The sequence below is a fragment of the Oncorhynchus gorbuscha genome, linkage group LG04, assembly GCF_021184085.1.
Source record: "Oncorhynchus gorbuscha isolate QuinsamMale2020 ecotype Even-year linkage group LG04, OgorEven_v1.0, whole genome shotgun sequence".
In the NCBI taxonomy this organism is placed as follows: Eukaryota; Metazoa; Chordata; class Actinopteri; order Salmoniformes; family Salmonidae; genus Oncorhynchus; species Oncorhynchus gorbuscha.
Window position 1 is genome coordinate 78210672 of NC_060176.1, and position 27907 is coordinate 78238578.

A 27907-nucleotide genomic window follows, 5' to 3' on the forward strand; every position below is an offset into this window, starting at 1 on the left:
TTCATATCCAAGTGGGATCGCGGGTCAAAACAGTTTGGGAATCCCTGCTGTAGATAGTTACCTCTGAGGAATTGGATAGGCACGGAGAGACACTATACCAACACATCACAAAAGGGCTTTAGCTGCAGGAGTTAACTCGCCAGTCACATGGCTAACACATTCTGATGGGAACACATCCCATACAGTTTCAAGTTTTAATGTCATGTGCACAAGTACAGTGAAATGCCTTTTCTTTCAAGCTCCAATTGTAGCACACAAAAAAAAGAACACAAGGTAGAACAAAAATAGAAAATAACGAGAACAAAGTAAGAAGCCACAGTGGGCCTGTATATACAGGGTCAGTTCCAATACCATATTAACAATATGCAGGGATACTGGAGTGAGAGGTAGATATGTATAGGGGTAAGGTGACTAGGCATCGGGATATATGATAAACAGTGTAGCAGCAGCGTAAATAGTGTATGTGTGTGTGTGTGTGTGTGTGTGTGTGTGTTGTGTGTGTGTGTACGTGACTGTAGAGTCCAGTGGCTGTGCATAGAGTCTTGTGCGAAAAAATAAAAATACACAGGTCAACTCAGAAGACAATGTAGCCATTTTGTTAGCTATTTAGCAGTCTTACGGCTTAGGGATAGCAGCTGTTCAGGAGCCTGTTGGTGTCATACAAACATACACTGAATGAAAAAATATAAATAGTAACATGTAAAGTGGTGGTCCCATGTTTTCATGAGCTGAAATAAAAAGATCCCAGAAATGGTTCCAAATGAACAAAATGCTTATTTCTCAAAGATGTTGTGAACAAATTTGTTTTTACGTTCCTGTTAGTGAATATTTGATCCTTTTGTCAAGATAATCCATCCACCTGACAGGTGTGTCATATCAAGAAGCTGATTTAAACCGCACGATTATAACACAGCAGCACATTGTGCTGGGGACAATAAAAGGCCACTCTAAAATGTGCAGTTTTGTAACACAATGCTACAGATATCAAGGTTTGAGGGAGTGTGCAATTGGCATTCTGACTGCAGGAAGGTCCACCAGAGCTGTTGCCAAAGAATTGAATGTCAATTTCTCTACCATAAGCCGCCTCCAACGTCGTTTTAGAGAATTTGGAAGTACGTCTAACCGGCCTCACAACGGCAGACCACGTGTAACTACAACCTCCACACCCAGCTTCATCACCTGCAGGGACCTCCACACCCATCTTCATCACCTGCGGGGACCTCCACACCCAGCTTCATCACCTGCGGGGACCTCCACACCCAGCTTCATCACCTGCGGGATCATTTCTATCTGTAATAAAGCCCTTTTGTGGGGGGGGGGGGGGACTCATTCTGATCAGCTGGTCCTGGCTCCCCAGTGGGTGGTCCTGGCTCCCCAGTGGGTGGGCCTGGCTCCCCAGTGGGTGGGCCTATGCCCTCCCAGGCCCACCTAAGGGCTGCACCCCCACCCCGTGTCATGAAATCCATAGATTAGAGCCTAAAGGAATTTATTTAAATTTACTGGTTTCCTCCTTATATGAACTGTAACTCAGTAAAAATCTAATCTAATTTATATTTTTGTTCAGTATGCATACAAACATTGCATCAGTGTCAACCATGAGTGGCATAGTGAGGAGCCACAAGCATGAGATGCCACTGTTCTGTGTAATAATCAATGATGCTCTTGGTTGAAATCTAACCGTCCCATTGTTTCCTATGGCTTGCGTCACAAATGGGATCCTATAGCCTATATATAGTGCACTACTTTGGACCAGAGCCCTATGGGCCCTGTTTAAAAGTTGTTGCGCTAAACAGGGAATAGGGTGTAATTTGTAATGCAAGCAATATTTGACTAGAATAAGAGAAGGGGTGTGTGGGTCCTGTTGTGTTAGCTCTGTCTGTGTTGGTCTTTATGTTTGATCTAATAAATCGGATTGTTACTGTATGTTAGTCTTGTGTTTTTCCAATGCCAACACATTCACTAATCTCACCAGTGGAATGACAATGCTTCAATCTCTGAGTCCTTCAGGTTCCAGGTTGAATTTTACCCTATGTACTCTAGATCTAAGATTAGAATGCCCTCCCCCAATCCTACTCCTTACGGCAGGGTAACCTAGTGGTTAGAGCTTTGGACTAGTAACCAAAAGGTTGCAAGTTCAAATCCCTGAGCTGACATGGTACAAATCTGTTGTTCTGCCCATGAACAGGCAGTTAACCCACTGTTCCTAGGCCGTCATTGAAAATAAGAATTTGTTCTTAACTGACATGCCTAGTTAAATAAAATAAAAAATACTCCTTACATTTCTCCTGTTCTCATCTGTCACCAATAAAAAATATTCAAAAACATGAACAGCCACCTAAAACGTTTCTAATTTTTTTAAATAAGTCTACTACTCACATTTCACAATAATTATCATCATCAAATGTCTTCGCCAAGCAAGGTTTTTGGGAAATCCAATTTTCTATATAAAATCCTGTGCTGCCAAGTGACTTCATACCATAGGGCCTATCTACCTACAGCATTTGTATAAACCATGACAGACAAGACACGTTTTCATTTTATTTCCAAGACAATAATGAGTAGTCTGTATTATGTGAAGTTTTGAGGTCGACTCGCTAATCTACATAAAGTGGCGACAGGTGCAACGACGCCTATATTAGGTATGTGCATTTCCAAATGACTACCCACGGACGCCCGCTCGCGCTCACCGAGCCAAGTATGTTTACACAGATAGGCCTAATATTTCCGAGTCGCTCATTTGACTAGCTACCCCGAACATGTTTCCTCATATTGTAACAGTATTCAAATACTGACTTACCCAAAGCCGAGAGCAAAGGAGCTGAGTTGAAGCAAAGTAGTATCACAACCTAAAGATCAAGAGTTTGTTTGGAGGAGCGCGCTCTATGACCTGGCTCCAGGGGATCTGCCTGCGCTCGCCTTTCACCGGCAAGATCACGCTTTAACCACGACTGTATGAGCGACATGGTAACTACTTCAACTGTAGTTTTTCATTCCATAGTTCATAACCATTTTTTTAAAAGTTGGACTCTGGGTTATCTTTCAGAAGTGAAAACGGCAGGCTTGTATTTCTTCTGGGCACCTCTGCTGCTTTCAGGGCAAAAGGCCCGTCGGACGTCACTCCTCCTTACAGCTGTCATAAGGATGTAGCCTTAATATTTCCTCTTGTAGGTCGGATTACATTCTGGCAAGTTATCCACATTCACCTATTTTACCAGTAAGTAGGTTTTTTTTCTTGGGAGTTTATGGAAACTTCATATTGGTGTATTGCCTTGCCTGATCTGTAAGAAATATGAACTTGAATGTGTTTCTCACTCAGGTGATGTAGCCTACACATGAGATCAGTCCTTTCTGTATGTATTTCTCTAAAGTTGATAGACTAGTTCATACTGAATGTCAGCTAGTAGCCTAGATTTAGTGTAGTGGTAGATGGCGGAACTAAAGTTGTCCTTCTCTTTTGCATACAATAAATGTGTTGCTATGACTACTTAATTTGACCCATAAATGTGAGAGTGGGGCATCCTTTACATGAAACCACCTAAAGCTGTTTCCCTTCCATGCATTTTAAGAATCAAGGAGATTGCAGTAAATCAAATAATGTATTTATATAGCCCTTCGTACATCAGCTGATATCTCAAAGTGCTGTACAGAAACCCAGCCTAAAACCCACAAACAGCAAGCAATGCAGGTGTAGAAGCACAGTAAGGTCTGCAGTTAGATTGGTGAGCCATATTACAACACCTATTGACACAGCTCAGTATCAGACTAATGGAACCTAATGTCAGTCCTTATAGTCCAAGGACCTTACATGTTCTGTTTAAAAGGGTGAATTGGCTCTGGAACCCAAAACAGCCCCAAGTACTCCCATCTAAACGTGAATCGATTCTAAATTGCGGCACAGGTCTCGAAACAAAGTCCTACTTTCATCAAAATTATTTCACAAATGCAAAATACACACTTTACTTGTGTCTTCCGTTTACACACAGGTGTTCGGAGACACAGGTAGGCCACTCTGTTCTCCATAAACAGGTGTTCGGAGACACAGATGGCTAATTAGCACAGGTAGGCCACTCTGTTCTCCATAAACAGGTGTTCGGAGACACAGATAGCTAATTAGCACAGGTAGGCCACTCTGTTCTCCATAAACAGGTGTTCGGAGACACAGAGCTAATTAGCACAGGTAGGCCACTCTGGTGTTCGGAGACACAGATAGCTAATTAGCACAGGTAGGCCACTCTGTTCTCCATAAACAGGTGTTCGGAGACACAGATAGCTAATTAGCACAGGTAGGCCACTCTGTTCTTCTCACAGATGGCTAAAACAGGTGTTCCATAAACAGGTGTTCGGAGACACAGATGGCTAATTAGCACAGGTAGCCACTCTGTTCTCCATAAACAGGCACAGACTAGCACAGGTAGGCCACTCTGTTCTCCATAAACAGGTGTTCGGAGACACAGATGGCTAATTAGCACAGGTAGGCCACTCTGTTCTCCATAAACAGGTGTTCGGAGACACAGATGGCTAATTAGCACAGGTAGGCCACTCTGTTCTCCATAAACAGGTGTTCGGAGACACAGATGGCTAATTAGCACAGGTAGGCCACTCTGTTCTCCATAAACAGGTGTTCGGAGACACAGATGGCTAATTAGACAGGTAGGCCACTCTGTTCTCCATAAACATGCACAGGTAGGCCACTCTGTTCTCCATAAACAGGTGTTCGGAGACACAGATGGCTAATTAACACAGGTAGGCCACTCTGTTCTCCATAAACAAGCGCTGTAACATGGAGATATGGCCATGTGGGAACCCTAATCCTATAAAGGTGTGTATCAATTCAACCTTTTTTGGGGAAATGATTTCTCACCGATATGAAATATGATGTCCTTATGCTTCTAAAACCGCACTGCAAGCGATGTGTGTTAATGTTCAGACCTAGCAACCCCCCCCCTACAGAAGCGGCCTTCGTCCAATGACTCCTATGTGTATTTTAATGGGACGGGGAATCATGATCAAGGGCTGCTATTGACACAGTATTCTGAGGGGTGGTTTCCTTGACACAGATGAACCTAGTTGTTAAAAATCTGCCTAGTCAGACCATTACTGATGCTCCTCCAGCTGGCTAAAATCTGCCTAGTCAGACCATTACTGATGCTCCTCCAGCTGGCTAAAATCTGCCTAGTCAGACCATAACTAATGCTCCTCCAGCTGGCTGATTAGGAAGGTAAGGGTAGCACAGGGAATTTGACAAACCTTTACTTGGCGATACTTCCTCAATTCCTGACTTGTAGTAAGACGACACGTTCCGTCTAGTTTGTTTGAATTTAGAAAACTCTTTGCTCCATGAAGCACTTTAACATTTGAGGAATTGTTGCCTCTATAATGTGTATTTTAATGTGAATATGGATGTTTAGTTTAATGTGTATCCTGTATATTGTGGCGCTCATCTGGAAAAGAGACCTTGGGTTTCAGCTTTGACTCCCTGTCAACATAAAGATTGAAATAGAAATGATGCTCCCCATTTCTACATGGCTCCCTCAATAAAACAAACGTTTTTCTGAGTGAGTGTCCAGATATCACCTTTCTCCTGACGTTTGCGCACATTCGGTTCCTTCCCACAATCTAGAAGTGTTGGATTAGTGGAGGTGTAGCAACGAGGTCAATCAAACTCGACCAAAACAATGGAAATGCCATGGAAACACGTGGGGAAAGTTCTCAAATCTCTTCATTGCCCCCGTAGCAAAATGTGTGCCCCAAACTACTGCAACAGCACATCATCAGTAGGGTAAAACTCGTCTCACGACGGTCTAAACCCGGGTCACGTTTCACTATGTGAGGTTAAAGTCGGGGCATAATGCTTGTATGGAGGTCAACCCCAACACATGTTCATGGCATCTTAACCAATCAACTGCAGTTGCAGTTAAACGCGACTTTGACTTCCACCACCGATTTCCTGTCTGCTAGCTACGCGAACGGGAGTTAGCATTTAGCAGTCACTACTTCTAAACCTGAAAAGGGACCACCTCTAAATGTTATATCCATATCTGACTTTAAAAACCACATTGTGGGCCTGTTACAATACATCAATCATGACTGATTTGACAAATATACACTTTGTTAGATCAGATATGTTGAATGTGCGGCGGTCTTGTCAATGGAACGCCCCCCCCCCCCCAGTTACTGGGCCTAGTGGGAGTTTATGGCCTAGTGGGAGTTTATGGCCTAGTGGGAGTTTATGGCCTAGTGGGAGTTTATGGCCTAGTGGGAGTTTATGGCCTAGTGGGAGTTACTGGGCCTAGTGGGAGTTACTGGGCCTAGTGGGAGTTACTGGGCTACGCCCTCTTGTGTAACACAGCCTCCTATCTACAGATAGAATAGGAGAAGTTTCCTTCATTATCATAGCATTTCTATGTTGACGTTGTCTTACTTCCCTGGGTTGTATTCACTAGGAACCAAACTGGCCAAAAAGGGCAGGGACTAACCTGAACTTGTCCAATAACAAATGCATCGTTTTTATTGCAAAAACATTTTTCATTGCAAAACGTGTGCACTAATGAATACGCCCCTGGGTAAGAGGTACCATGTTACAGGTGCATCATCACCTCAATGTTGTGTCCTCCACAGGTTCCCAGTGGTCTCATGTCCATGGCAGTTGACCTCCTACATTCCTGTTGATTCCAGAGGTCTCCTCTGACCTCCCATTGTTGCCCACCGGTCCCAGCCATGGACCCCTACCAGGAGCCACAACTGGGTTTCCAGCCCCCCCTTGACGAGGGCGCCCCAGACCTGGAATGTGCCATCTGCTTCAGCCAGTTCAACAATGTCTTCCGCACTCCCAAGATGCTCCAGTGCAATCACACCTTCTGCCTGGAGTGCCTGGCCCGTATGAATGTCAAGTCAGCCAAGCCAGACTCCATCCAGTGCCCATTGTGCCGGGGCCACACGCCGCTACCCGACCTGGGGCTGCCCAAGCTGACCACGGACCGAGCCGTGCTCTCTTACCTCCCCGCGGCCATGCAGCGAGTCTACAGCATCCGCTTCAACCGCAACAAGGGCAAGCTGCAGGTGAAGAGGAGCACCGACGCACCCCCCCCTCTGAACTCGCTGCGTTCTATTAGTCACTCTCTGGATGTGGGGCTGCCTAGCCCTGAAGGAGACAGCGGGGACGTAGGGGGGGGGCGGAGGCGAAGGCTCGGGGCACTGCTGAGACTGTGTCGTAGACCAGGATGCAGAGCCTCCCTCCTGGTGTCAGTGGTGATGATGATGGTGGTGCTTACTTGCGTCATCATCTTCCTCCTCGCCTATAAACAGCTATAACAATATCATCTGACTGGAGCTAAGAAAGTGGACACTCACTGCAGTGCACCTGATAGACCTCGGAGAGAGACGTTATTGTTACCCAGCTTCTAACATGTACTGTAGCAGTTTTCAGTACCTTTTTAAAAATAAAAAAACATTTTATTTATTTTTATAAAGTGTATCTATTTCTTAGTAGTTGTTGGTGTGTCTGTATGCTGAATTTGTGTACAACTATGATGCACGTCGTACAAGAGGACCACATTTCCCTCTGTGGTTTGTTTATAGACAGACGGTCATGTGATACATGTCCATAATATAATAGCCCTGCTGTCCTCTCCAGGTTTCCAGCCACAGTAAACGCACTCCGCCTACTTCAATGCAAATCAATAGCGTCTGGCTATGAAAATACAGTTACCTTTTTTTGAGTAAGACACTGCGGTATCACTGTCAGGGCTAGGAGATTGGAGATACTCTTGAGGTCACGGTTGGGGGGGGGGGGGTTTAACGTGGCAAGAGGTTGAAGATTGAAATGTGGAATTAGTATGTTTGCTTATACCAATTACCCATATATATATTTACTTGGTCTCTTTTTTTTTAAATATTTTTTTTTAAGGATAAAGCCATCTTGTTTGCATGGATATTATCCAGCTGATAGAGACATAGAATCAAACAGGCACATTAACAAATACTGTCGGCTCACAATTGTCACATTTTTCTACAGTTTACGCTTTCACACATATCAAGGTTTTAGGATTGTCTTTTGTTTTTATCATATTGAAAATAAACCATATTTTATGTTACATACTTTGGCTATACATTTGTTAAATGTTGCTCTGGCAAATTATTTGCATTTCCTAAACTTGAATAAAGTCGACATTGATTTGGCGCCCATTGTGTTTGTTGATCAGAGTACATATGTTTTAAAAAATATATTTTTAACTTTATTTAACCAGGCAAGTCAGTTAAGAACATATTCTGTGAAGTTTCGTTGATGTTAAATTGGCTTGGATGTTGTCCGGGAGATTTGGTTGTATAATATATTTATATTCACTGTGATAACAATGAAGTAGCACTTCTAATAAGGGATAGTAATTACAGAGTGTCAGATTGGTCTTTCTCTGTGGTCTCCACCAGATGGAGTCACAGCATTGAACAGTGGACTGATGTGTTCCACTCTAGCGGATGCATGTCACATGTGTCATGGAAAAGTACAGAGCCTCAAAGTTGTGCTCATCTGGCTACTGACTGACCAGTTCACTGGCTGCCAAAGGAGAAAGTAAGGTCAATGAAAACAATGACCTAAACCGCACCGGCTTGACATTAAGATTTGTAATGGGAACCTAAGAGATTGAGAAATATCTGGGGGAGGGAGGGGTCAGAGGAAGCATGACAAAGCAGGAAGTGTAAAGCAGTGGATTTGGGGTTTTTGTAACACAGGAAGTTGGCCCTCGCATGGGAATATCCAGTTATCAATCGACCCAAGTAAAAAATAAAAAAAACTGAACTCGAGACTCCAATGAATAGAAAAAGAGCAAAGTCCACATGGTCTGTGCTGTGAAATAAAGGAAAATGTATTCCATCTGGCGGTTAGATGTTCCTCCTCTATTCCATCTTACAGATGTTCCTCCTGTATTCCATCTGACCGTTAGACGTTCCTCCTCTATTCCATCTGATGGTTAGACGTTCCTCCTCTATTCCATCTGACCGTTAGACGTTCCTCCTCTATACGCCAGGGTAGTGGGTTCGATCCCCGGGACCACCCATACGTAGAATGTATGCACACATGACTGTAAGTCGCTTTGGATAAAAGCGTCTGCTAAATGGCATATATTATTATATTATTATTATTATTCCATCTGATGGTTAGACGTTCCTCCTCTATTCCATCTGACCGTTAGACGTTCCTCCTCTATTCCATCTGACCGTTAGACGTTCCTCCTCTATTCCATCTGACCGTTAGACGTTCCTCCTCTATTCCATCTGACAGACGTTCCTCTATTCCATCTGACAGACGTTCCTCTATTCCATCTGACAGACGTTCCTCTATTCCATCTGACAGATGTTCCTCTATTCCATCTGACAGACGTTCCTCCTCTATTCCATCTGACAGACGTTCCTCCTCTATTCCATCTGACAGATGTTCCTCTATTCCATCTGACAGACGTTCCTCCTGTATTCCATCTGACGGTTAGACGTTCCTCCTCTATTCCATCTGACCGTTAGACGTTCCTCCTCTATTCCATCTGACCGTTAGACGTTCCTCCTCTATTCCATCTGACAGACGTTCCTCCTCTATTCCATCTGACAGACGTTCCTCCTCTATTCCATCTGACAGACGTTCCTCCTCTATTCCATCTGACAGACGTTCCTCCTCTATTCCATCTGACAGATGTTCCTCCTCTATTCCATCTGACAGACGTTCCTCCTTTTATTCCATCTAACCGTTAGACGTTCCTCCTGTAATCCACTGCAGATACTGAGCGCTGACCTCGCTCTCTTTTCTATTCATAGCAGATTACATTTTGCTCTACGCACCAACAAACCTAAGAGTCTAAAATTAGACCTGCGGACGGTTTCTCCTCTAATATTCTTCATTGACAATTATTTATTCCTCTCTAGTGACCTCTGTCATGTTGTACAACCAGAAACATTTCCACAAAATAACGTTGGTTCCTTGGAAATGAAAGAGACCAGTCATGTTACTCTCTTTCGTCATCGTAGCGTAGACAGAATGTTTTACAAGGCACCTGCAGTAATACATTGGAGTCCAGGGTTCAAGTTCAAGGTGAATGCCAATGAAGAATGTAGCCAGCAGAGGTGCGCTGCATAAAAGATCATGTTCCCATGAGCTCTGTGTTTTAGACATGTTAACAATGAGCAAATTGGAAAAAGAGTCCTGCACACAGTATTCCTGCCAGTGGTGCATTTACATTAACGTTTTAGTAATTTAGCAAACGTTCTTATCCAGAGTGACTTTACATTGAGCAATTAGAGTTAAGTGCTTTGTTCAAGGGCACATCCACATATCTTTCACCTAGTTATCTCAGGGATTCGAACCAGCCACCATTACTGGCCCCAACGATACTCTCTTTGCTTTTGTACATTGATTTATTTTGACATGATCAGTAAAAAAAAGAAAATGTGTATGACATATTGTCTTATAAACCGTTGTCATCACATGCACTTTTAGATTACACATTTCCTCCGAAAAGGAAGTTTAGGAGTAAGTAACTACTGATGAGTAAAGTTAGCTGTGGTTTGTCGTGATTGATTAAAGATAACTGAACCATGGGTTCCAGGTCATTCTGACACAGACTGGTTGTTTCAGGGTGAGGAATCCTGAACCTCCCCTTAGGTAATAATACCAAGGAAATAAATGGATTTAATTCCCTGTCTGTGAGTTGTCGTGAGCTGTCGTGTCGTAATTTCAGCTTCTGATAGGATGCGGTGGGGGGAGGTCTAGGGGTTTCCTTTGTGTGTGAGTGCATGGGGTGGGGTTTGAGGGGGGTGGGGTTTGAGGGGGTGGGGTTTGGTGTGCTTTGAGCGGTGAGCTGAGCCACAATGAATGGTCCAGCTGTCCTACGTTCTGACATTCTGGGAATTTGGCACAAAAACAAAGTGAGATTTGAAAGTACCAATGAGGATCTTCTCTTTTGCACGTCAATAAGAGGCTTTGTATGGTTTCAACAAATTACCCCAAAAAAAAGCAAAACAGTGAGCGTTGAAACAGTGGTTCTTGGAGTGGGTGATGGGTACTGAGTGTCGCTCCATGTCCTGTCTTCTCTGGCAAAAACACTGTACCCGAAAGAGGTCACTGCACTCACAAAACCTCCGGATAATTCTCTTCCTCCAGCCTTCTAAACCCCAATCACAAACAAGACTCATCAGCACGCCCACGCAGTTTGTGTGTGTGTGTGTGTGCGTGTGTGTACATGTGTGTGTGTGTACACCTACTGTGTGTGTGTGTGTGTGTGTGTGTGTGTGTGTGTGTGTGTGTGTGTGTGTGTGTGTGTGTGTGTGTGTGTGTGTGTGTGTGTGTGTGTGTGTGTGTGTGTGTGTGTGTGTGTGTGTGCCGGGACTCAGTGTTGCCACACTAAGGGGGACAATGGTGAGCATCAAAACAGCTTGAATAAACAAAAGGGGCTCTGTATTGAAATCTAAACTGCTGAAAGTGAAGATAATGAGGAGACAAACCGTCTCCAGACCTCTCTCTCTCTCTCTCTCTCTCTCTCTCTCTCTCTCTCTCTCTCTCTGGGACAGGCAGTCAGCACCTGCTTTAGTTGGTTAGCTATATTAACGCTTACATTGGATTCAAATCAAAGCCACATAAAAACAGAGACATATCACATGCACACTGAGGGGTTTATTACACAATTGAATTACAGAAAGTGACACTGTCTGTCTGTCTGTCCACCTGTCTGTCTGTATCTGTCCGCCTGTCTGTATCTGTCTGTCTGTCCGCCTGTCTGTCCGTCTGTCTGTCCGTCCACCTGTCTGTATCTGTCTGTCCGCCTGTCTGTATCTGTCTGTCTGTCCGCCTGTCTGTCTGTTTGTCCGCCTGTCTGTCCACCTGTCTGTATCTGTCTGTCCGCCTGTCTGTATCTGTCTGCCTGTCTGTATCTGTCTGCCTGTCTGTATTCTGTCTGTCTGCCTGCCTGACTGTATCTGTCTGTCTGTCCACCTGTCTGTATCTATCTGCCTGTCTGTATCTGTCTGCCTGTCTGTCTGTCTGTCTGTCTGCCTGTCTGTATCTGTCTGCCTGTCTGTATCTGTCTGTCTGTCTGTCTGTCTGTCTGTCTGTCTGTCTGTCTGTCTGTCTGTCTGTCTGTCTGTCTGTCTGTCTGTCTGTCTGTCTGTCTGTCTGTCTGTCTGTCTGTCTGTCTGTCTGTCTGTCTGTCTGTCTGTCTGTCTGTCTGTCTGTGGTCACATGAGCATGCAGCAGTGTGATCAGTTTGATGTATTTATTAAACTATTAGTATAATGTGAAACTACACGAGTTGCTGTTGTGTCACCTGTTGTGTTTGTGAAAGGTGGTGCAGTTTTCATTCAGCAGTAATAACTAGCCATTACCAGCTCCATGGATACACACATAACGTGTTTGTGAAAGGTGGTGCAGTTTTCAATTAGCATTTTTAACTAGCCATTACCAGCTCCATGGATACCCACATAACGTGTTTAAATGCCAATTCCGTTACCAAGGTGGGGCTGATGCATACACACACGTCCACCCAACATGCACTGAGACAGAGTACCACTCACACGTATCTGTCAGTCATACAGGGAGGGACACACCAACGGTGAAAATACTGTTCTGTTCCATTTATTTATCTCTGCTGTTGCACTGAAATGAAAGTCTTAGCTGATACAATTGTAATGAGAATTATCTCGCACGAAGATAAAGGGCAGATATCCAGATAAACACAGATCGGTTATGATTTATTTTGTTGTTAAGTCAACATAAGTGACTGATGAGAAAGCATTCTGTATCCCCTGGCTAGACCTGGCTAGACCTGGCTAAACCTGGCTAGACCTGGCTAGACCTGGCTAGACCTGGCTAAACCTGGCTAGACCTGGCTAGACCTGGCTAGACCTGGCTAGACCTGGCTAAACCTGGCTAGACCTGGCTAGACCTGGCTAAACCTGGCTAGACCTGGCTAGACCTGGCTAGACCTGGCTAGACCTGGCTAAACCTGGCTAGACCTGGCTAAACCTGGCTAGACCTGGCTAGACCTGGCTAGACCTGGCTAAACCTGGCTAAACCTGGCTAGACCTGGCTAGACCTGGCTAAACCTGGCTAGACCTGGCTAGACCTGGCTAGACCTGGCTAAACCTGGCTAGACCTGGCTAGACCTGGCTAGACCTGGCTAAACCTGGCTAGACCTGGCTAGACCTGGCTAAACCTGGCTAGACCTGGCTAGACCTGGCTAAACCTGGCTAAACCTGGCTAGACCTGGCTAAACCTGGCTAAACCTGGCTAGACCTGGCTAGACCTGGCTAGACCTGGCTAAACCTGGCTAAACCTGGCTAGACCTGGCTAGACCTGGCTAAACCTGGCTAGACCTGGCTAAACCTGGCTAGACCTGGCTAGACCTGGCTAAACCTGGCTAGACCTGGCTAGACCTGGCTAAACCTGGCTAAACCTGGCTAGGCTAGTTGAGAACAAATACTCATTTGCAACTGCGACCTGGCCAAGATAAAGACAAACTGTAGATGGGAATAGCATGGAATTGTATCATACACAACATCAAACATTCCCTAGCCCACAGATACTCATGCTCCCCCCAAAATGAATACACACGCACACACACACACACACACACACACACACACACACACACACATACAGACACACACACACACACACAGAGAGAGAGAGACATGTATACACATGCAAGGACATCCCTCTGACTCCTCAAACTCTAGCCCATAACCCCTAAGCAGTTAATCAGAAAGGATGGGGATAGGTTTAGACAATATGGTGGTTGTTTACACCTGTCTAACCTTAGTTTACGTGCTAATTGTGTATAGCACATAAAGGCCTGGAACCATCAATACAAATCTGGCCTGTGTGGGAGTAAACTAGTTGGGAGTGAAAGTACCTGTCATTATTTGATCTTAGTGAATCACATGACTGTGAGGCGTGGCTTGGAAGCAGAGACCTATGGGGGACTTGGAGACTGTGTTCGGAGGGAGCCATCCCCAAGACAGGGACACGATCATTACTCAATCTCACACACACACACACACACACACACACACACACACACACACACACACACACACACACACACACACACACACACACACACACACACACACACACACACACACACACACACACACACACACACACACACACACACACACACACACACACACACACACACACACACACAGAGAAACAGACATCATTACTCAATCTCTTAGACTCACACACACACACACACACACACACACACACACACACACACACACACACACACACACACACACACACACACACACACACACACACACACACACACACACACACACACACACAGAAACAGACATCATTACTCAATCTCTTAGACTCTCACACACACACACACACACACACACACACACACACACACACACACACACACACACACACACACACACACACACACACACACACACACACACACACACACACACACACACACACACACACACACACACAGAAACAGACATCATTACTCAATCTCTTAGACTCTTAGACTCTTAGACTCTCAGACTCTCAGACAGACAGACAGACAGACAGACAGACAGACAGACAGACAGACAGACAGACAGACAGACAGACAGACAGACAGACAGACAGACAGACAGACAGACAGACAGACAGACAGACAGACAGACAGACAGACAGACAGACAGACAGACAGACAGACAGACAGACAGACAGTTAGTTTCCTTTTCATAATGATCCATTTGGAAATGATTATGTAGGCAATGAGAAGTGCATGTTGGTTTTTTTTTACTGTCAGGGACCAATGGTTTGGTCACTGGAAAGGAAGAGGCTTGGATGAGAGAGGAGGGGAAGAACGAGCAGAGGGGGAGGAGTGAGAGCAGGGGTGGGGGAACGAGCATGTCTCACTGGACACAGGTGCAGCCTGTGCGTGTGTTACCGTTTCGGACGAGCGCATTTGTGTTTGCCATCCTCATTCACAATCTGCGGGTCGAGACTTTTGCCCTGTTCGGTGGTCACCACGGTAAGACGAACACCACGGTCACCACGGTCACCACGGTAAGACGAACACCAACAGCCCTTCTCATCCTTCCCTCCTCTCTTCATACATGTAATCTATCTCTCACTCTCTTTTTTTACTCCTTCCATCGCGTTCCCTCTTTCTCCAATTTATATGTTAATATCCCTTTCTGCTTTGTGGTAAATATCTCTCCCATCAAGCTTAAGATTTCGACATGTCTCGCTCTATTTTTCCCCCGTCTCTCTTCCTCCACTTGATGACTAATAGTTACATACTTAGACGATTCTGTATCGCGTGTAAAACATTAAACCTCAAGGTTGCATTCCTTTCTGGGAAACACGCAGACATTATCCCACCCATCCATCGACACATGCCTTTCTTCATGTATGTTTCAAACTTTACATTACACCCAGATAAAAGCATGGGACATTTCACTTCCTCTTTGTGCGACCCAGTCCAATGCAAAGTTATTACTCCATAAATAGCACTATGCAAAAGGCTTACGGTCTCATTTTCTAACTGGGATCATGTTCCTTGTTCATCTGACCAAACTCTTCGATTGCAAAGGAGAATGTTTTCAATAAAGTATTGGCGTCATTTTGGGGTCATGAGGTCAACATTCTCTGCACCAGGTGACAGGTAGTTCACCGATTTAAGAACTTGACTTTGTTGTGGGGTCAAAGTGTTGGTCTGCGAGATTAAGAATCTGTAAACATTTGTATTTACCTTGAGGAGTCTGAGAAGACACACAAAAACCATCCTCTATAAATACACAGACATCCTCATGTGCTAAAACCAAATCTTAATGATTAATGACCTAAATTACTCCTGCTTTTGTTAACCAAAATCATCCAAACCTCAGGAGTCACGCAAATCCTGCCTCCTCACTTGTTAAGAGGGATTCATAGACCCACAACTAATATCTAACATACACTAATAATAGGTGTATATTTTAAGTTCAAAATATTGCACTGAATGAGAGATAATAGCCACAAGTGCAAAGTGTATCTGTCATTGAGCAGACACTATGAACTAATGAACTAACACAGAGTGTGAAGCATATTCACCTTCAGATATACTTTTCTTCTTACACGTTGATTGTCCTTTGTGTGAACATAGCGGCTTACTGGACTCCCAGGAAGAGTAGTTGCTGCCTTGGCTAATGGGGATCCTTAATAAATACCACATCATGCTAATGGGGATCCTTAATAAATACCACATCATGCTAATGGGGATCCTTAATAAATACCACATCATGCTGTGGGGATCCTTAATAAATACCACATCATGCTAATGGGGATCCTTAATAAATACCACATCATGCTGTGGGGATCCTTAATAAATACCACATCATGCTAATGGGGATCCTTAATAAATACCACATCATGCTAATGGGGATCCTTAATAAATACCACATCATGCTGTGGGGATCCTTAATAAATACCACATCATGCTGTGGGGATCCTTAATAAATACCACATCATGCTGTGGTGATCCTTAATCAATACCACATCATGCTGTGGGGATCCTTAATAAATACCACATCATGCTAATGGGGATCCTTAATAAATACCACATCATGCTGTGGGGATCCTTAATAAATACCACATCATGCTGTGGGGATCCTTAATAAATACCACATCATGCTGTGGGGATCCTTAATAAATACCACATCATGCTGTGGGGATCCTTAATAAATACCACATCATGCTGTGGGGATCCTTAATAAATACCACATCATGCTGTGGGGATCCTTAATAAATACCACTTCATGCTGTGGGGATCCTTAATAAATACCACATCATGCTGTGGGGATCCTTAATAAATACCACATCATGCTGTGGGGATCCTTAATAAATACCACATCATGCTATGTCCACACTGTTGTCCCTCTGTCCTATACATCTCTGTCTTGTTGTTGGACAGATGGGAGATAAGGAGGACAGCTCAGGGAGCTTCTCAGAGGAGGCCAAGACAGAGGAGCAGAAGGCCAAGCTCATCCACCCAAGGCCGTCGCTGATATCCCCTGAACTGAAAGCCATGATCCGCATCAGGACCAAGTACCAGGCTCTGAAGAGACGTCGGCTAGACTCAGCCACTGGGCTCTTTGCCTCAGGTAGATCCTCCACGGGCCCCGACCCCAGCTTACCCACCGACCCAGGTATGCCTTCCATGGGCCCCGGCCCACCCACCGCCCCAGAGATCTTCACCTCCAATGTCAAGCAGGCCACCCACAGGAGGAGGAGGAGGAAAGGGTCTCGTGTGCTCTTCCCTAACAACTGTTGCAAGGTCGTCCCCAGTGACAAGGACCGGAGCCGGGCCAAACCTTTCTTTGTCCTCTTCGCTATCATCGTATCCCTTCAGGTCAACTCTAAACTTGTCTCTTTAATTAATGTGTTTTCCACTCTTTTTTCCCCCACTCTAACTCAGTCGCTAGTTACCCAACTACAGATATCAATATCCCTTAGGCTTAATGTACAGGCACAGCCACATGATTTGCCTAGTGCTGTATATCCCACGGTTGCCATCATAGCAATAGGATACATTGCTTCTTTTTTTCTCTCTTCTTTTTGTTACCACTAATGGTGTTGAGTTACACTCAAAACAGCCGGAAGGGCTTTTGAAAATGCTTCAGTTTCATTGTGGATGAGGATACAGCGGAGTTCTTTTCCAGTTATGTGATTTATAAAACGTGTTCCACTGTTCATCTGTCCTCCTACTAAATGGCATTGAACAGAATAAACAGAATGGAATATTATTACAGTCAATAACACTTACAAAAATTACTTTCCTTTCCCGTCCTTTCGCAGGTTTACAATGCCATCGAGAACCTGGATGACCATGTGGCACCTTATGACCTGGATGGCCTGGACAAGACGCTGCGCAGGGAAGTGTTTGGCCAGCAAGGGGCGATAGACGAGCTGATGGAGCACCTCCAGGGCTATCTGTCCACCTACGCTCACTCCCAGCCCCTGGCCCTGGCCCTGCACGGCCCCAGCGGCGTGGGCAAGAGTCACCTGGGTCGCCTTCTGGTTCGCCACTTCCGCTCGGTGCTGGGAGAAGACCTGGTGGTGCAGTACTTCACCCGACACCACTGTCCCGTACCAGGTGATGTGGGCCAGTGCGCCCGAGAGTTGTCCCTCTGGGTGGAGGAGATAGTGGAGCATGCCGAGGCTCAGGAGAAGATCCCTGTCTTTGTGCTAGACGAGGTGGAGTTGATGCCGGCTCCTTTGCTGGACGTGCTGCAAGGCCTGCTTCAGCCCAACCAGACCAACGAGCATCTGAACGTCATCTATGTCCTCCTCAGTAGTCTGGGGCAGGAGGAGATCACCAGACACATACTGCAGAATGTCTCCTGCACTGCGAAGCCAGCCAGAGCTCTTCTGCGGCATACCTTGGCAGAGCATCACCCTTTGTGGGCAGAGGCGGGGTTGGATATCGTGTCCCTGACGCTTCTTGAAAAAAGCCATGTGATGGAGTGTTTGCTGGAGGAAATGACACGAGAGGGGTTTTACCCCGACCACGGGCACATCGAGCGGCTGGCGGAGGAACTGTCCTATTTCACCACCATGGGTCACCAGTACTCACAAAATGGCTGCAAACAAGTGGTGGCCAGAGTCAACCTTTTGTGAGAACATCCACAGAGTGACAATAAACACGGTGTCTGATAGACGGTCGGCTGAAACCAATTAAATCTCATTTGTACAACTTCATTCCTTCCTTACTTACCTGCTACTCTGTGAAAGAGTGTCACAGTTTTCTCTGTTTGCCCACTTTACCCAAGGATCTGTTTGTGGTTGGATGGCATAACTACCATTTGTTTTAGCTGGCATCCCGTGGATGTCACCTTGGAGTTTCAGCATGCTAGTCTAGCATAGAAGCTGGTCTCCAGTTCACCTCAGCGGTTGCTCTGGTCCCTCTGAATGGTGTTCCAGCTCTGGGTACAGCTGCTCTTTTGCTGTGTAGCTTAAAGAAAACACCAGGGTGGAGAAGAGTCTCATCTGTTCAAGCTGAAGAAAAAAAAAACACAAAAAAAAAAATAACAACTCTCCTTTGATTACTAAATGGCCTTGAGACAAACGCCAACGAGCCAGACTGAGGCAGTCAGGCAAAGAGAAGAGCCTAATGACGTTGAACTCCATGAACTTGTTTGTGCTCATTAAGACGAGGCGTCGCGACATTGTTCCAAAACTCTAGGAGCAACTATCTTTTTGTTTTTACTTTTCAAAACCACATGTGCGTCTAGGCACGTCCTTCTATCCACCATATCCAATAATACCCAGATAGATATTGTTTTCTACCATTGAGCTCTCATGAATTCCTACCATCTTGAACGATCTTGGGTTCAAAGCATTTGAACCGTGTGAAATTGTATGCCCTATTCCGTGTGAACTCTTCTTGAAAAATAAACCAAAGGTTTACCAAATTGTAGTTGAATATTGATGGTTTGCACTGTGTCTCCTTTTAGAGTTAGTGAACTATGAGAACAGGGTCCTACTAATGTGATTATGTATATCTATAAAGCACTTTTTGCGTCTCAAAACAAAAGTGAACTGCTTGAACTTCAAAAGTGCTCCCCTGGTGTTCATCTCTTCAAAAATATAGTGATAACAAGGACACAGAAAGACAGACAGACAGACAGACAGACAGACAGACAGACAGACAGACAGACAGACAGACAGACAGACAGACAGACAGACAGACAGACAGACAGACAGACAGACAGACAGACAGTGGAGATGGATCGCTTGCCAGACAGACAGACAGACAGACAGACAGACAGACAGACAGACAGACAGACAGACAGACAGACAGACAGACAGACAGACAGACAGACAGACAGACAGACAGACAGACAGACAGACAGACAGACAGACAGACAGACAGACAGACAGACAGACAGACAGACAGACAGACAGACAGACAGACAGACAGACAGACAGACAGACAGACAGACAGACAGACAGACAGACAGACAGACAGACAGACAGACAGACAGACAGACAGACAGACAGACAGACTTAACAGAAAGACAGACAAATGGGCAGTGGAGGTGGATTGGTTTAACAGACAGACAGACAGTAGAGATAGACAGACCTGCCTGACAGACAGACAGACAGACAGACAGACAGACAGACAGACACAGACAGACAGACAGACAGACAGACAGACAGACAGAGGAGATGGAGATGGACAGACAGACAGACAGACAGACAGACAGACAGACAGACAGACAGACAGACAGACAGACAGACAGACAGACAGACAGACAGACTTAACAGAAAGACAGACAAATGGGCAGTGGAGGTGGATTGGTTTAACAGACAGACAGACAGTAGAGATAGATCGGCTTACCTGCCTGACAGACAGACAGACAGACAGACAGACAGACAGACAGACAGACAGACAGACAGACAGACAGACAGAGGAGATGGATCGCTTGCCAGACAGACAGACAGACAGACAGACAGACAGACAGACAGACAGACAGACAGACAGACAGACAGTGGAGATGGATCGCTTGCCAGACAGACAGACAGACAGACAGACAGACAGACAGACAGACAGACAGACAGACAGACAGACAGACAGACAGACAGACAGACAGACAGACAGACAGACAGACAGACAGACAGACAGACAGACAGACAGACAGACAGACAGACAGACAGTGGAGATGGATCGCTTGCCAGACAGACAGACAGACAGACAGACAGACAGACAGACAGACAGACAGACAGACAGACAGACAGACAGACAGACAGACAGACAGACAGACAGACAGACAGACAGACAGACATTTACATTTACATTTACATTTACATTTACATTTACATTTAAGTCATTTAGCAGACGCTCTTATCCAGAGCGACTTACAAATTGGTGCATTCACCTTATGACATCCAGTAGAACAGTCACTTTACAATAGTGCATCTAAATCTTAAAGGGGGGTGAGAAGGATTACTTATCCTATCCTAGGTATTGCTTAAAGAGGTGGGGTTTCAGGTGTCTCCGGAAGGTGGTGATTGACTCCGCTGTCCTGGCGTCGTGAGGGAGTTTGTTCCACCATTGGGGGGCCAGAGCAGCGAACAGTTTTGACTGGGCTGAGCGGGAACTGTACTTCCTCAGTGGTAGGGAGGCGAGCAGGCCAGAGGTGGATGAACGCAGTGCCCTTGTTTGGGTGTAGGGCCTGATCAGAGCCTGGAGGTACTGAGGTGCCGTTCCCCTCACAGCTCCGTAGGCAAGCACCATGGTCTTGTAGCGGATGTGAGCTACAACTGGAAGCCAGTGGAGAGAGCGGAGGAGCGGGGTGACGTGAGAGAACTTGGGAAGGTTGAACACCAGACGGGCTGCGGCGTTCTGGATGAGTTGTAGGGGTTTAATGGCACAGGCAGGGAGCCCAGCCAACAGCGAGTTGCAGTAATCCAGACGGGAGATGACAAGTGCCTGGATTAGGACCTGCGCCGCTTCCTGTGTGAGGCAGGGTCGTACTCTGCGGATGTTGTAGAGCATGAACCTACAGGAACGGGCCACCGCCTTGATGTTAGTTGAGAACGACAGGGTGTTGTCCAGGATCACGCCAAGGTTCTTAGCGCTCTGGGAGGAGGACACAATGGAGTTGTCAACCGTGATGGCTCCGTCTTGCCGAGGTTCAGCTTGAGGTGGTGATCCGTCATCCACACTGATATGTCTGCCAGACATGCAGAGATGCGATTCGCCACCTGGTCATCAGAAGGGGGAAAGGAGAAGATTAATTGTGCGTCATCTGCATAGCAATGATAGGAGAGACCATGTGAGGTTATGACAGAGCCAAGTGACTTGGTGTATAGCGAGAATAGGAGAGGGCCTAGAACAGAGCCTTGGGGGACACCAGTGGTGAGAGCGCGTGGTGAGGAGACAGATTCTCGCCACGCCACCTGGTAGGAGCGACCTGTCAGGTAGGACGCAATCAAGCGTGGGCCGCGCTGGAGATGCCCAACTCAGAGAGGGTGGAGAGGAGGATCTGATGGTTCACAGTATCGAAGGCAGCCGATAGGTCTAGAAGGATGAGAGCAGAGGAGAGAGAGTTAGCTTTAGCAGTGCGGAGCGCCTCCGTGATACAGAGAAGAGCAGTCTCAGTTGAATGACTAGTCTTGAAACCTGACTGATTTGGATCAAGAAGGTCATTCAGAGAGAGATAGCGGGAGAGCTGGCCAAGGACAGCACGTTCAAGAGTTTTGGAGAGAAAAGAAAGAAGGGATACTGGTCTGTAGTTGTTGACATCGGAGGGATCGAGTGTAGGTTTTTTCAGAAGGGGTGCAACTCTCGCTCTCTTGAAGACGGAAGGGACGTAGCCAGCGGTCAGGGATGAGTTGATGAGCGAGGTGAGGTAAGGGAGAAGGTCTCCGGAAATGGTCTGGAGAAGAGAGGAGACAGACAGACAGAGGAGATGGATCGCTTGCCAGACAGACAGACAGACAGACAGACAGACAGACAGACAGACAGACAGACAGACAGACAGACAGACTGTGGAGATGGATCGCTTGCCAGACAGACAGACAGACAGACAGACAGACAGACAGACAGACAGACAGACAGACAGACAGACAGACAGACAGACAGTGGAGATGGATCGCTTGCCAGACAGACAGACAGACAGACAGACAGACAGACAGACAGACAGACAGACAGACAGACAGACAGACAGACAGACAGACAGACAGACAGACAGACAGTGGAGATGGATCGCTTGCCAGACAGACAGACAGACAGACAGACAGACAGACAGACAGACAGACAGACAGACAGACAGACAGACAGACAGACAGACAGACAGACAGACAGACAGTGGAGATGGATCGCTTGCCAGACAGACAGACAGACAGACAGACAGACAGACAGACAGACAGACAGACAGACAGACAGACAGACAGACAGACAGACAGTGGAGATGGATCGCTTGCCAGACAGACAGACAGACAGACAGACAGACAGACAGACAGACAGACAGACAGACAGACAGACAGACAGTGGAGATGGATCGCTTGCCAGACAGACAGACAGACAGACAGACAGACAGACAGACAGACAGACAGACAGACAGACAGACAGACAGACAGACAGACTTAACAGAAAGACAGACAAATGGGCAGTGGAGGTGGATTGGTTTAACAGACAGACAGACAGTAGAGATAGATCGGCTTACCTGCCTGACAGACAGACAGACAGACAGACAGACAGACAGACAGGAGATGGATCGCTTGCCAGACAGACAGACAGACAGACAGACAGACAGACAGACAGACAGACAGACAGACAGACAGACAGACAGACAGACAGACAGACAGACAGACAGACTTAACAGAAAGACAGACATATGGGCAGTGGAGGTGGATTGGTTTAACAGACAGACAGACAGTAGAGATAGATCGGCTTACCTGCCTGACAGACAGACAGACAGACAGACAGACAGACAGACAGACAGACAGACAGACAGACAGACAGACAGACAGAGGAGATGGATCGCTTGCCAGACAGACAGACAGACAGACAGACAGACAGACAGACAGACAGACAGACAGACAGACAGACAGACAGACAGACAGACAGACAGTGGAGATGGATCGCTTGCCAGACAGACAGACAGACAGACAGACAGACAGACAGACAGACAGACAGACAGACAGACAGACAGACAGACAGACAGACAGACAGAGGAGATGGATCGCTTGCCAGACAGACAGACAGACAGACAGACAGACAGACAGACAGACAGACAGACAGACAGACAGACAGACAGTGGAGATGGATCGCTTGCCAGACAGACAGACAGACAGACAGACAGACAGACAGACAGACAGACAGACAGACAGACAGACAGACAGACAGACAGACAGACAGACATTTACATTTACATTTACATTTACATTTACATTTAAGTCATTTAGCAGACGCTCTTATCCAGAGCGACTTACAAATTGGTGCATTCACCTTATGACATCCAGTAGAACAGTCACTTTACAATAGTGCATCTAAATCTTAAAGGGGGGGGTGAGAAGGATTACTTATCCTATCCTAGGTATTGCTTAAAGAGGTGGGGTTTCAGGTGTCTCCGGAAGGTGGTGATTGACTCCGCTGTCCTGGCGTCGTGAGGGAGTTTGTTCCACCATTGGGGGGCCAGAGCAGCGAACAGTTTTGACTGGGCTGAGCGGGAACTGTACTTCCTCAGTGGTAGGGAGGCGAGCAGGCCAGAGGTGGATGAACGCAGTGCCCTTGTTTGGGTGTAGGGCCTGATCAGAGCCTGGAGGTACTGAGGTGCCGTTCCCCTCACAGCTCCGTAGGCAAGCACCATGGTCTTGTAGCGGATGTGAGCTACAACTGGAAGCCAGTGGAGAGAGCGGAGGAGCGGGGTGACGTGAGAGAACTTGGGAAGGTTGAACACCAGACGGGCTGCGGCGTTCTGGATGAGTTGTAGGGTTTAATGGCACAGGCAGGGAGCCCAGCCAACAGCGAGTTGCAGTAATCCAGACGGGAGATGACAAGTGCCTGGATTAGGACCTGCGCCGCTTCCTGTGTGAGGCAGGGTCGTACTCTGCGGATGTTGTAGAGCATGAACCTACAGGAACGGGCCACCGCCTTGATGTTAGTTGAGAACGACAGGGTGTTGTCCAGGATCACGCCAAGGTTCTTAGCGCTCTGGGAGGAGGACACAATGGAGTTGTCAACCGTGATGGCTCCGTCTTGCCGAGGTTCAGCTTGAGGTGGTGATCCGTCATCCACACTGATATGTCTGCCAGACATGCAGAGATGCGATTCGCCACCTGGTCATCAGAAGGGGAAAGGAGAAGATTAATTGTGCGTCATCTGCATAGCAATGATAGGAGAGACCATGTGAGGTTATGACAGAGCCAAGTGACTTGGTGTATAGCGAGAATAGGAGAGGGCCTAGAACAGAGCCTTGGGGGACACCAGTGGTGAGAGCGCGTGGTGAGGAGACAGATTCTCGCCACGCCACCTGGTAGGAGCGACCTGTCAGGTAGGACGCAATCCAAGCGTGGGCCGCGCTGGAGATGCCCAACTCGGAGAGGGTGGAGAGGAGGATCTGATGGTTCACAGTATCGAAGGCAGCCGATAGGTCTAGAAGGATGAGAGCAGAGGAGAGAGAGTTAGCTTTAGCAGTGCGGAGCGCCTCCGTGATACAGAGAAGAGCAGTCTCAGTTGAATGACTAGTCTTGAAACCTGACTGATTTGGATCAAGAAGGTCATTCAGAGAGAGATAGCGGGAGAGCTGGCCAAGGACAGCACGTTCAAGAGTTTTGGAGAGAAAAGAAAGAAGGGATACTGGTCTGTAGTTGTTGACATCGGAGGGATCGAGTGTAGGTTTTTTCAGAAGGGGTGCAACTCTCGCTCTCTTGAAGACGGAAGGGACGTAGCCAGCGGTCAGGGATGAGTTGATGAGCGAGGTGAGGTAAGGGAGAAGGTCTCCGGAAATGGTCTGGAGAAGAGAGGAGACAGACAGACAGAGGAGATGGATCGCTTGCCAGACAGACAGACAGACAGACAGACAGACAGACAGACAGACAGACAGACAGACAGACAGACAGACAGACAGACAGACAGACAGACAGACAGACTGTGGAGATGGATCGCTTGCCAGACAGACAGACAGACAGACAGACAGACAGACAGACAGACAGACAGACAGACAGACAGACAGACAGACAGACAGACAGACAGACAGACAGACAGACAGACAGACAGACTTAACAGAAAGACAGACAAATGGGCAGTGGAGGTGGATTGGTTTAACAGACAGACAGACAGTAGAGATAGATCGGCTTACCTGCCTGACAGACAGACAGACAGACAGACAGACAGACAGAGGAGATGGATCGCTTGCCAGACAGACAGACAGACAGACAGACAGACAGACAGACAGACAGACAGACAGACAGACAGACAGACAGACAGACAGACAGACAGACAGACAGACAGACAGACTTAACAGAAAGACAGACAAATGGGCAGTGGAGGTGGATTGGTTTAACAGACAGACAGACAGTAGAGATAGATCGGCTTACCTGCCTGACAGACAGACAGACAGACAGACAGACAGACAGACAGACAGACAGACAGACAGACAGACAGAGGAGATGGCCTGACAGACAGACAGACAGACAGACAGACAGACAGACAGACAGACAGACAGACAGACAGACAGACAGACAGACAGACAGTGGAGATGGATCGCTTGACAGACAGACAGACAGACAGACAGACAGACAGACAGACAGACAGACAGACAGACAGACAGACAGTGGAGATGGATCGCTTGCCAGACAGACAGACAGACAGACAGACAGACAGACAGACAGACAGACAGACAGACAGACAGACAGTGGAGATGGATCGCTTGCCAGACAGACAGACAGACAGACAGACAGACAGACAGACAGACAGACAGACAGACAGACAGACAGACAGACAGACAGACAGACAGACAGACTGTGGAGATGGATCGCTTGCCAGACAGACAGACAGACAGACAGACAGACAGACAGACAGACAGACAGACAGACAGACAGACAGACAGACAGACAGACAGACAGTGGAGATGGATCGCTTGCCAGACAGACAGACAGACAGACAGACAGACAGACAGACAGACAGACAGACAGACAGACAGACAGACAGACAGACAGACAGACAGACAGACAGACAGACTTAACAGAAAGACAGACAAATGGGCAGTGGAGGTGGATTGGTTTAACAGACAGACAGACAGTAGAGATAGACACCTGCCTGACAGACAGACAGACAGACAGACAGACAGACAGTGGAGATGGATCGCTTGCCAGACAGACAGACAGACAGACAGACAGACAGACAGACAGACAGACAGACAGACAGACAGACAGACAGACAGACAGACAGACAGACAGACAGACAGACAGACAGACAGACAGACTTAACAGAAAGACAGACAAATGGGCAGTGGAGGTGGATTGGTTTAACAGACAGACAGACAGTAGAGATAGATCGGCTTACCTGCCTGACAGACAGACAGACAGACAGACAGACAGACAGACAGACAGACAGACAGACAGACAGACAGAGGAGATGGATCGCTTGCCAGACAGACAGACAGACAGACAGACAGACAGACAGACAGACAGACAGACAGACAGACAGACAGACAGACAGACAGTGGAGATGGATCGCTTGCCAGACAGACAGACAGACAGACAGACAGACAGACAGACAGACAGACAGACAGACAGACAGACAGACAGACAGACAGACAGACAGACAGACAGACAGACAGTGGAGATGGATCGCTTGCCAGACAGACAGACAGACAGACAGACAGACAGACAGACAGACAGACAGACAGACAGACAGACAGACAGACAGACAGACAAACAGACAGACAGACAAATGGACAGTGGAGGTGGATTGGTTTAACAGACAGACAGACAGTAGAGACAGACAGACAGACAGACAGACAGACAGACAGACAGACAGACAGACAGACAGACAGACAGACAGACAGACAGTGGAGATGGATCGCTTGCCAGACAGACAGACAGACAGACACAGACAGACAGACAGACAGACAGACAGACAGACAGACAGACAGACAGACAGACAGACTTAACAGAAAGACAGACAAATGGGCAGTGGAGGTGGATTGGTTTAACAGACAGACAGACAGTAGAGATAGATCGGCTTACCTGCCTGACAGACAGACAGACAGACAGACAGACAGACAGACAGACAGACAGACAGACAGACAGACAGAGACAGAGATGGAGACAGACAGACAGACAGACAGACAGACAGACAGACAGACAGACAGACAGACAGACAGACAGACAGACAGACAGACAGACAGACAAATG

At 46.8% G+C, this 27907-nt stretch overlaps 2 protein-coding genes across 6 annotated transcripts; both read left to right on the plus strand.

The window, feature by feature from the left end:
- The first annotated feature begins 2649 nt into the window (after positions 1–2649).
- LOC124034682 (RING finger protein 223) lies at positions 2650–8173 on the plus strand. Of its 4 annotated transcripts, none has more exons than XM_046348154.1 (3): positions 2650–2964; positions 3044–3214; positions 6619–8173. In XM_046348154.1, the coding sequence occupies exon 3, from the start codon at positions 6718–6720 to the stop codon at positions 7309–7311; it is 594 nt and encodes a 197-aa protein (XP_046204110.1). In that variant the 5' UTR covers positions 2650–2964; positions 3044–3214; positions 6619–6717; the 3' UTR covers positions 7312–8173. The 4 variants fall into 4 exon arrangements, with proteins under 4 accessions (XP_046204110.1, XP_046204112.1, XP_046204111.1 ...); XM_046348156.1 differs by having other exon boundaries at positions 3169–3214; XM_046348155.1 differs by lacking the exon at positions 3044–3214.
- A 6718-nt stretch (positions 8174–14891) lies between these two features.
- tor4ab (torsin family 4, member Ab) lies at positions 14892–19469 on the plus strand. 2 transcript variants are annotated; one of them, XM_046348149.1, is made up of 3 exons: positions 14892–15064; positions 16953–17390; positions 17837–19469. In XM_046348149.1, exons 1-3 carry the CDS (start codon positions 14906–14908, stop codon positions 18656–18658), a joined length of 1419 nt encoding a protein of 472 aa, XP_046204105.1. In that variant the 5' UTR covers positions 14892–14905; the 3' UTR covers positions 18659–19469. The 2 variants fall into 2 exon arrangements, with proteins under 2 accessions (XP_046204105.1, XP_046204106.1); XM_046348150.1 differs by having other exon boundaries at positions 14892–15055.
- Positions 19470–27907: the final 8438 nt, after the last annotated feature.

Bases quoted from the DNA above. Each gene is read 5' to 3' on its own strand.
- tor4ab (XM_046348149.1), top strand. From the start codon at position 14,906: ATGTCTCACTGGACACAGGTGCAGCCTGTGCGTGTGTTACCGTTTCGG. The intron at 15,065-16,952 runs GTAAGACGAACA...GTTGTTGGACAG, and splicing joins CGGTCACCACGGTCACCACG to ATGGGAGATAAGGAGGACAG. The intron at 17,391-17,836 runs GTCAACTCTAAA...GTCCTTTCGCAG, and splicing joins CTATCATCGTATCCCTTCAG to GTTTACAATGCCATCGAGAA.
- LOC124034682 (XM_046348154.1), top strand. From the start codon at position 6,718: ATGGACCCCTACCAGGAGCCACAACTGGGTTTCCAGCCCCCCCTTGAC.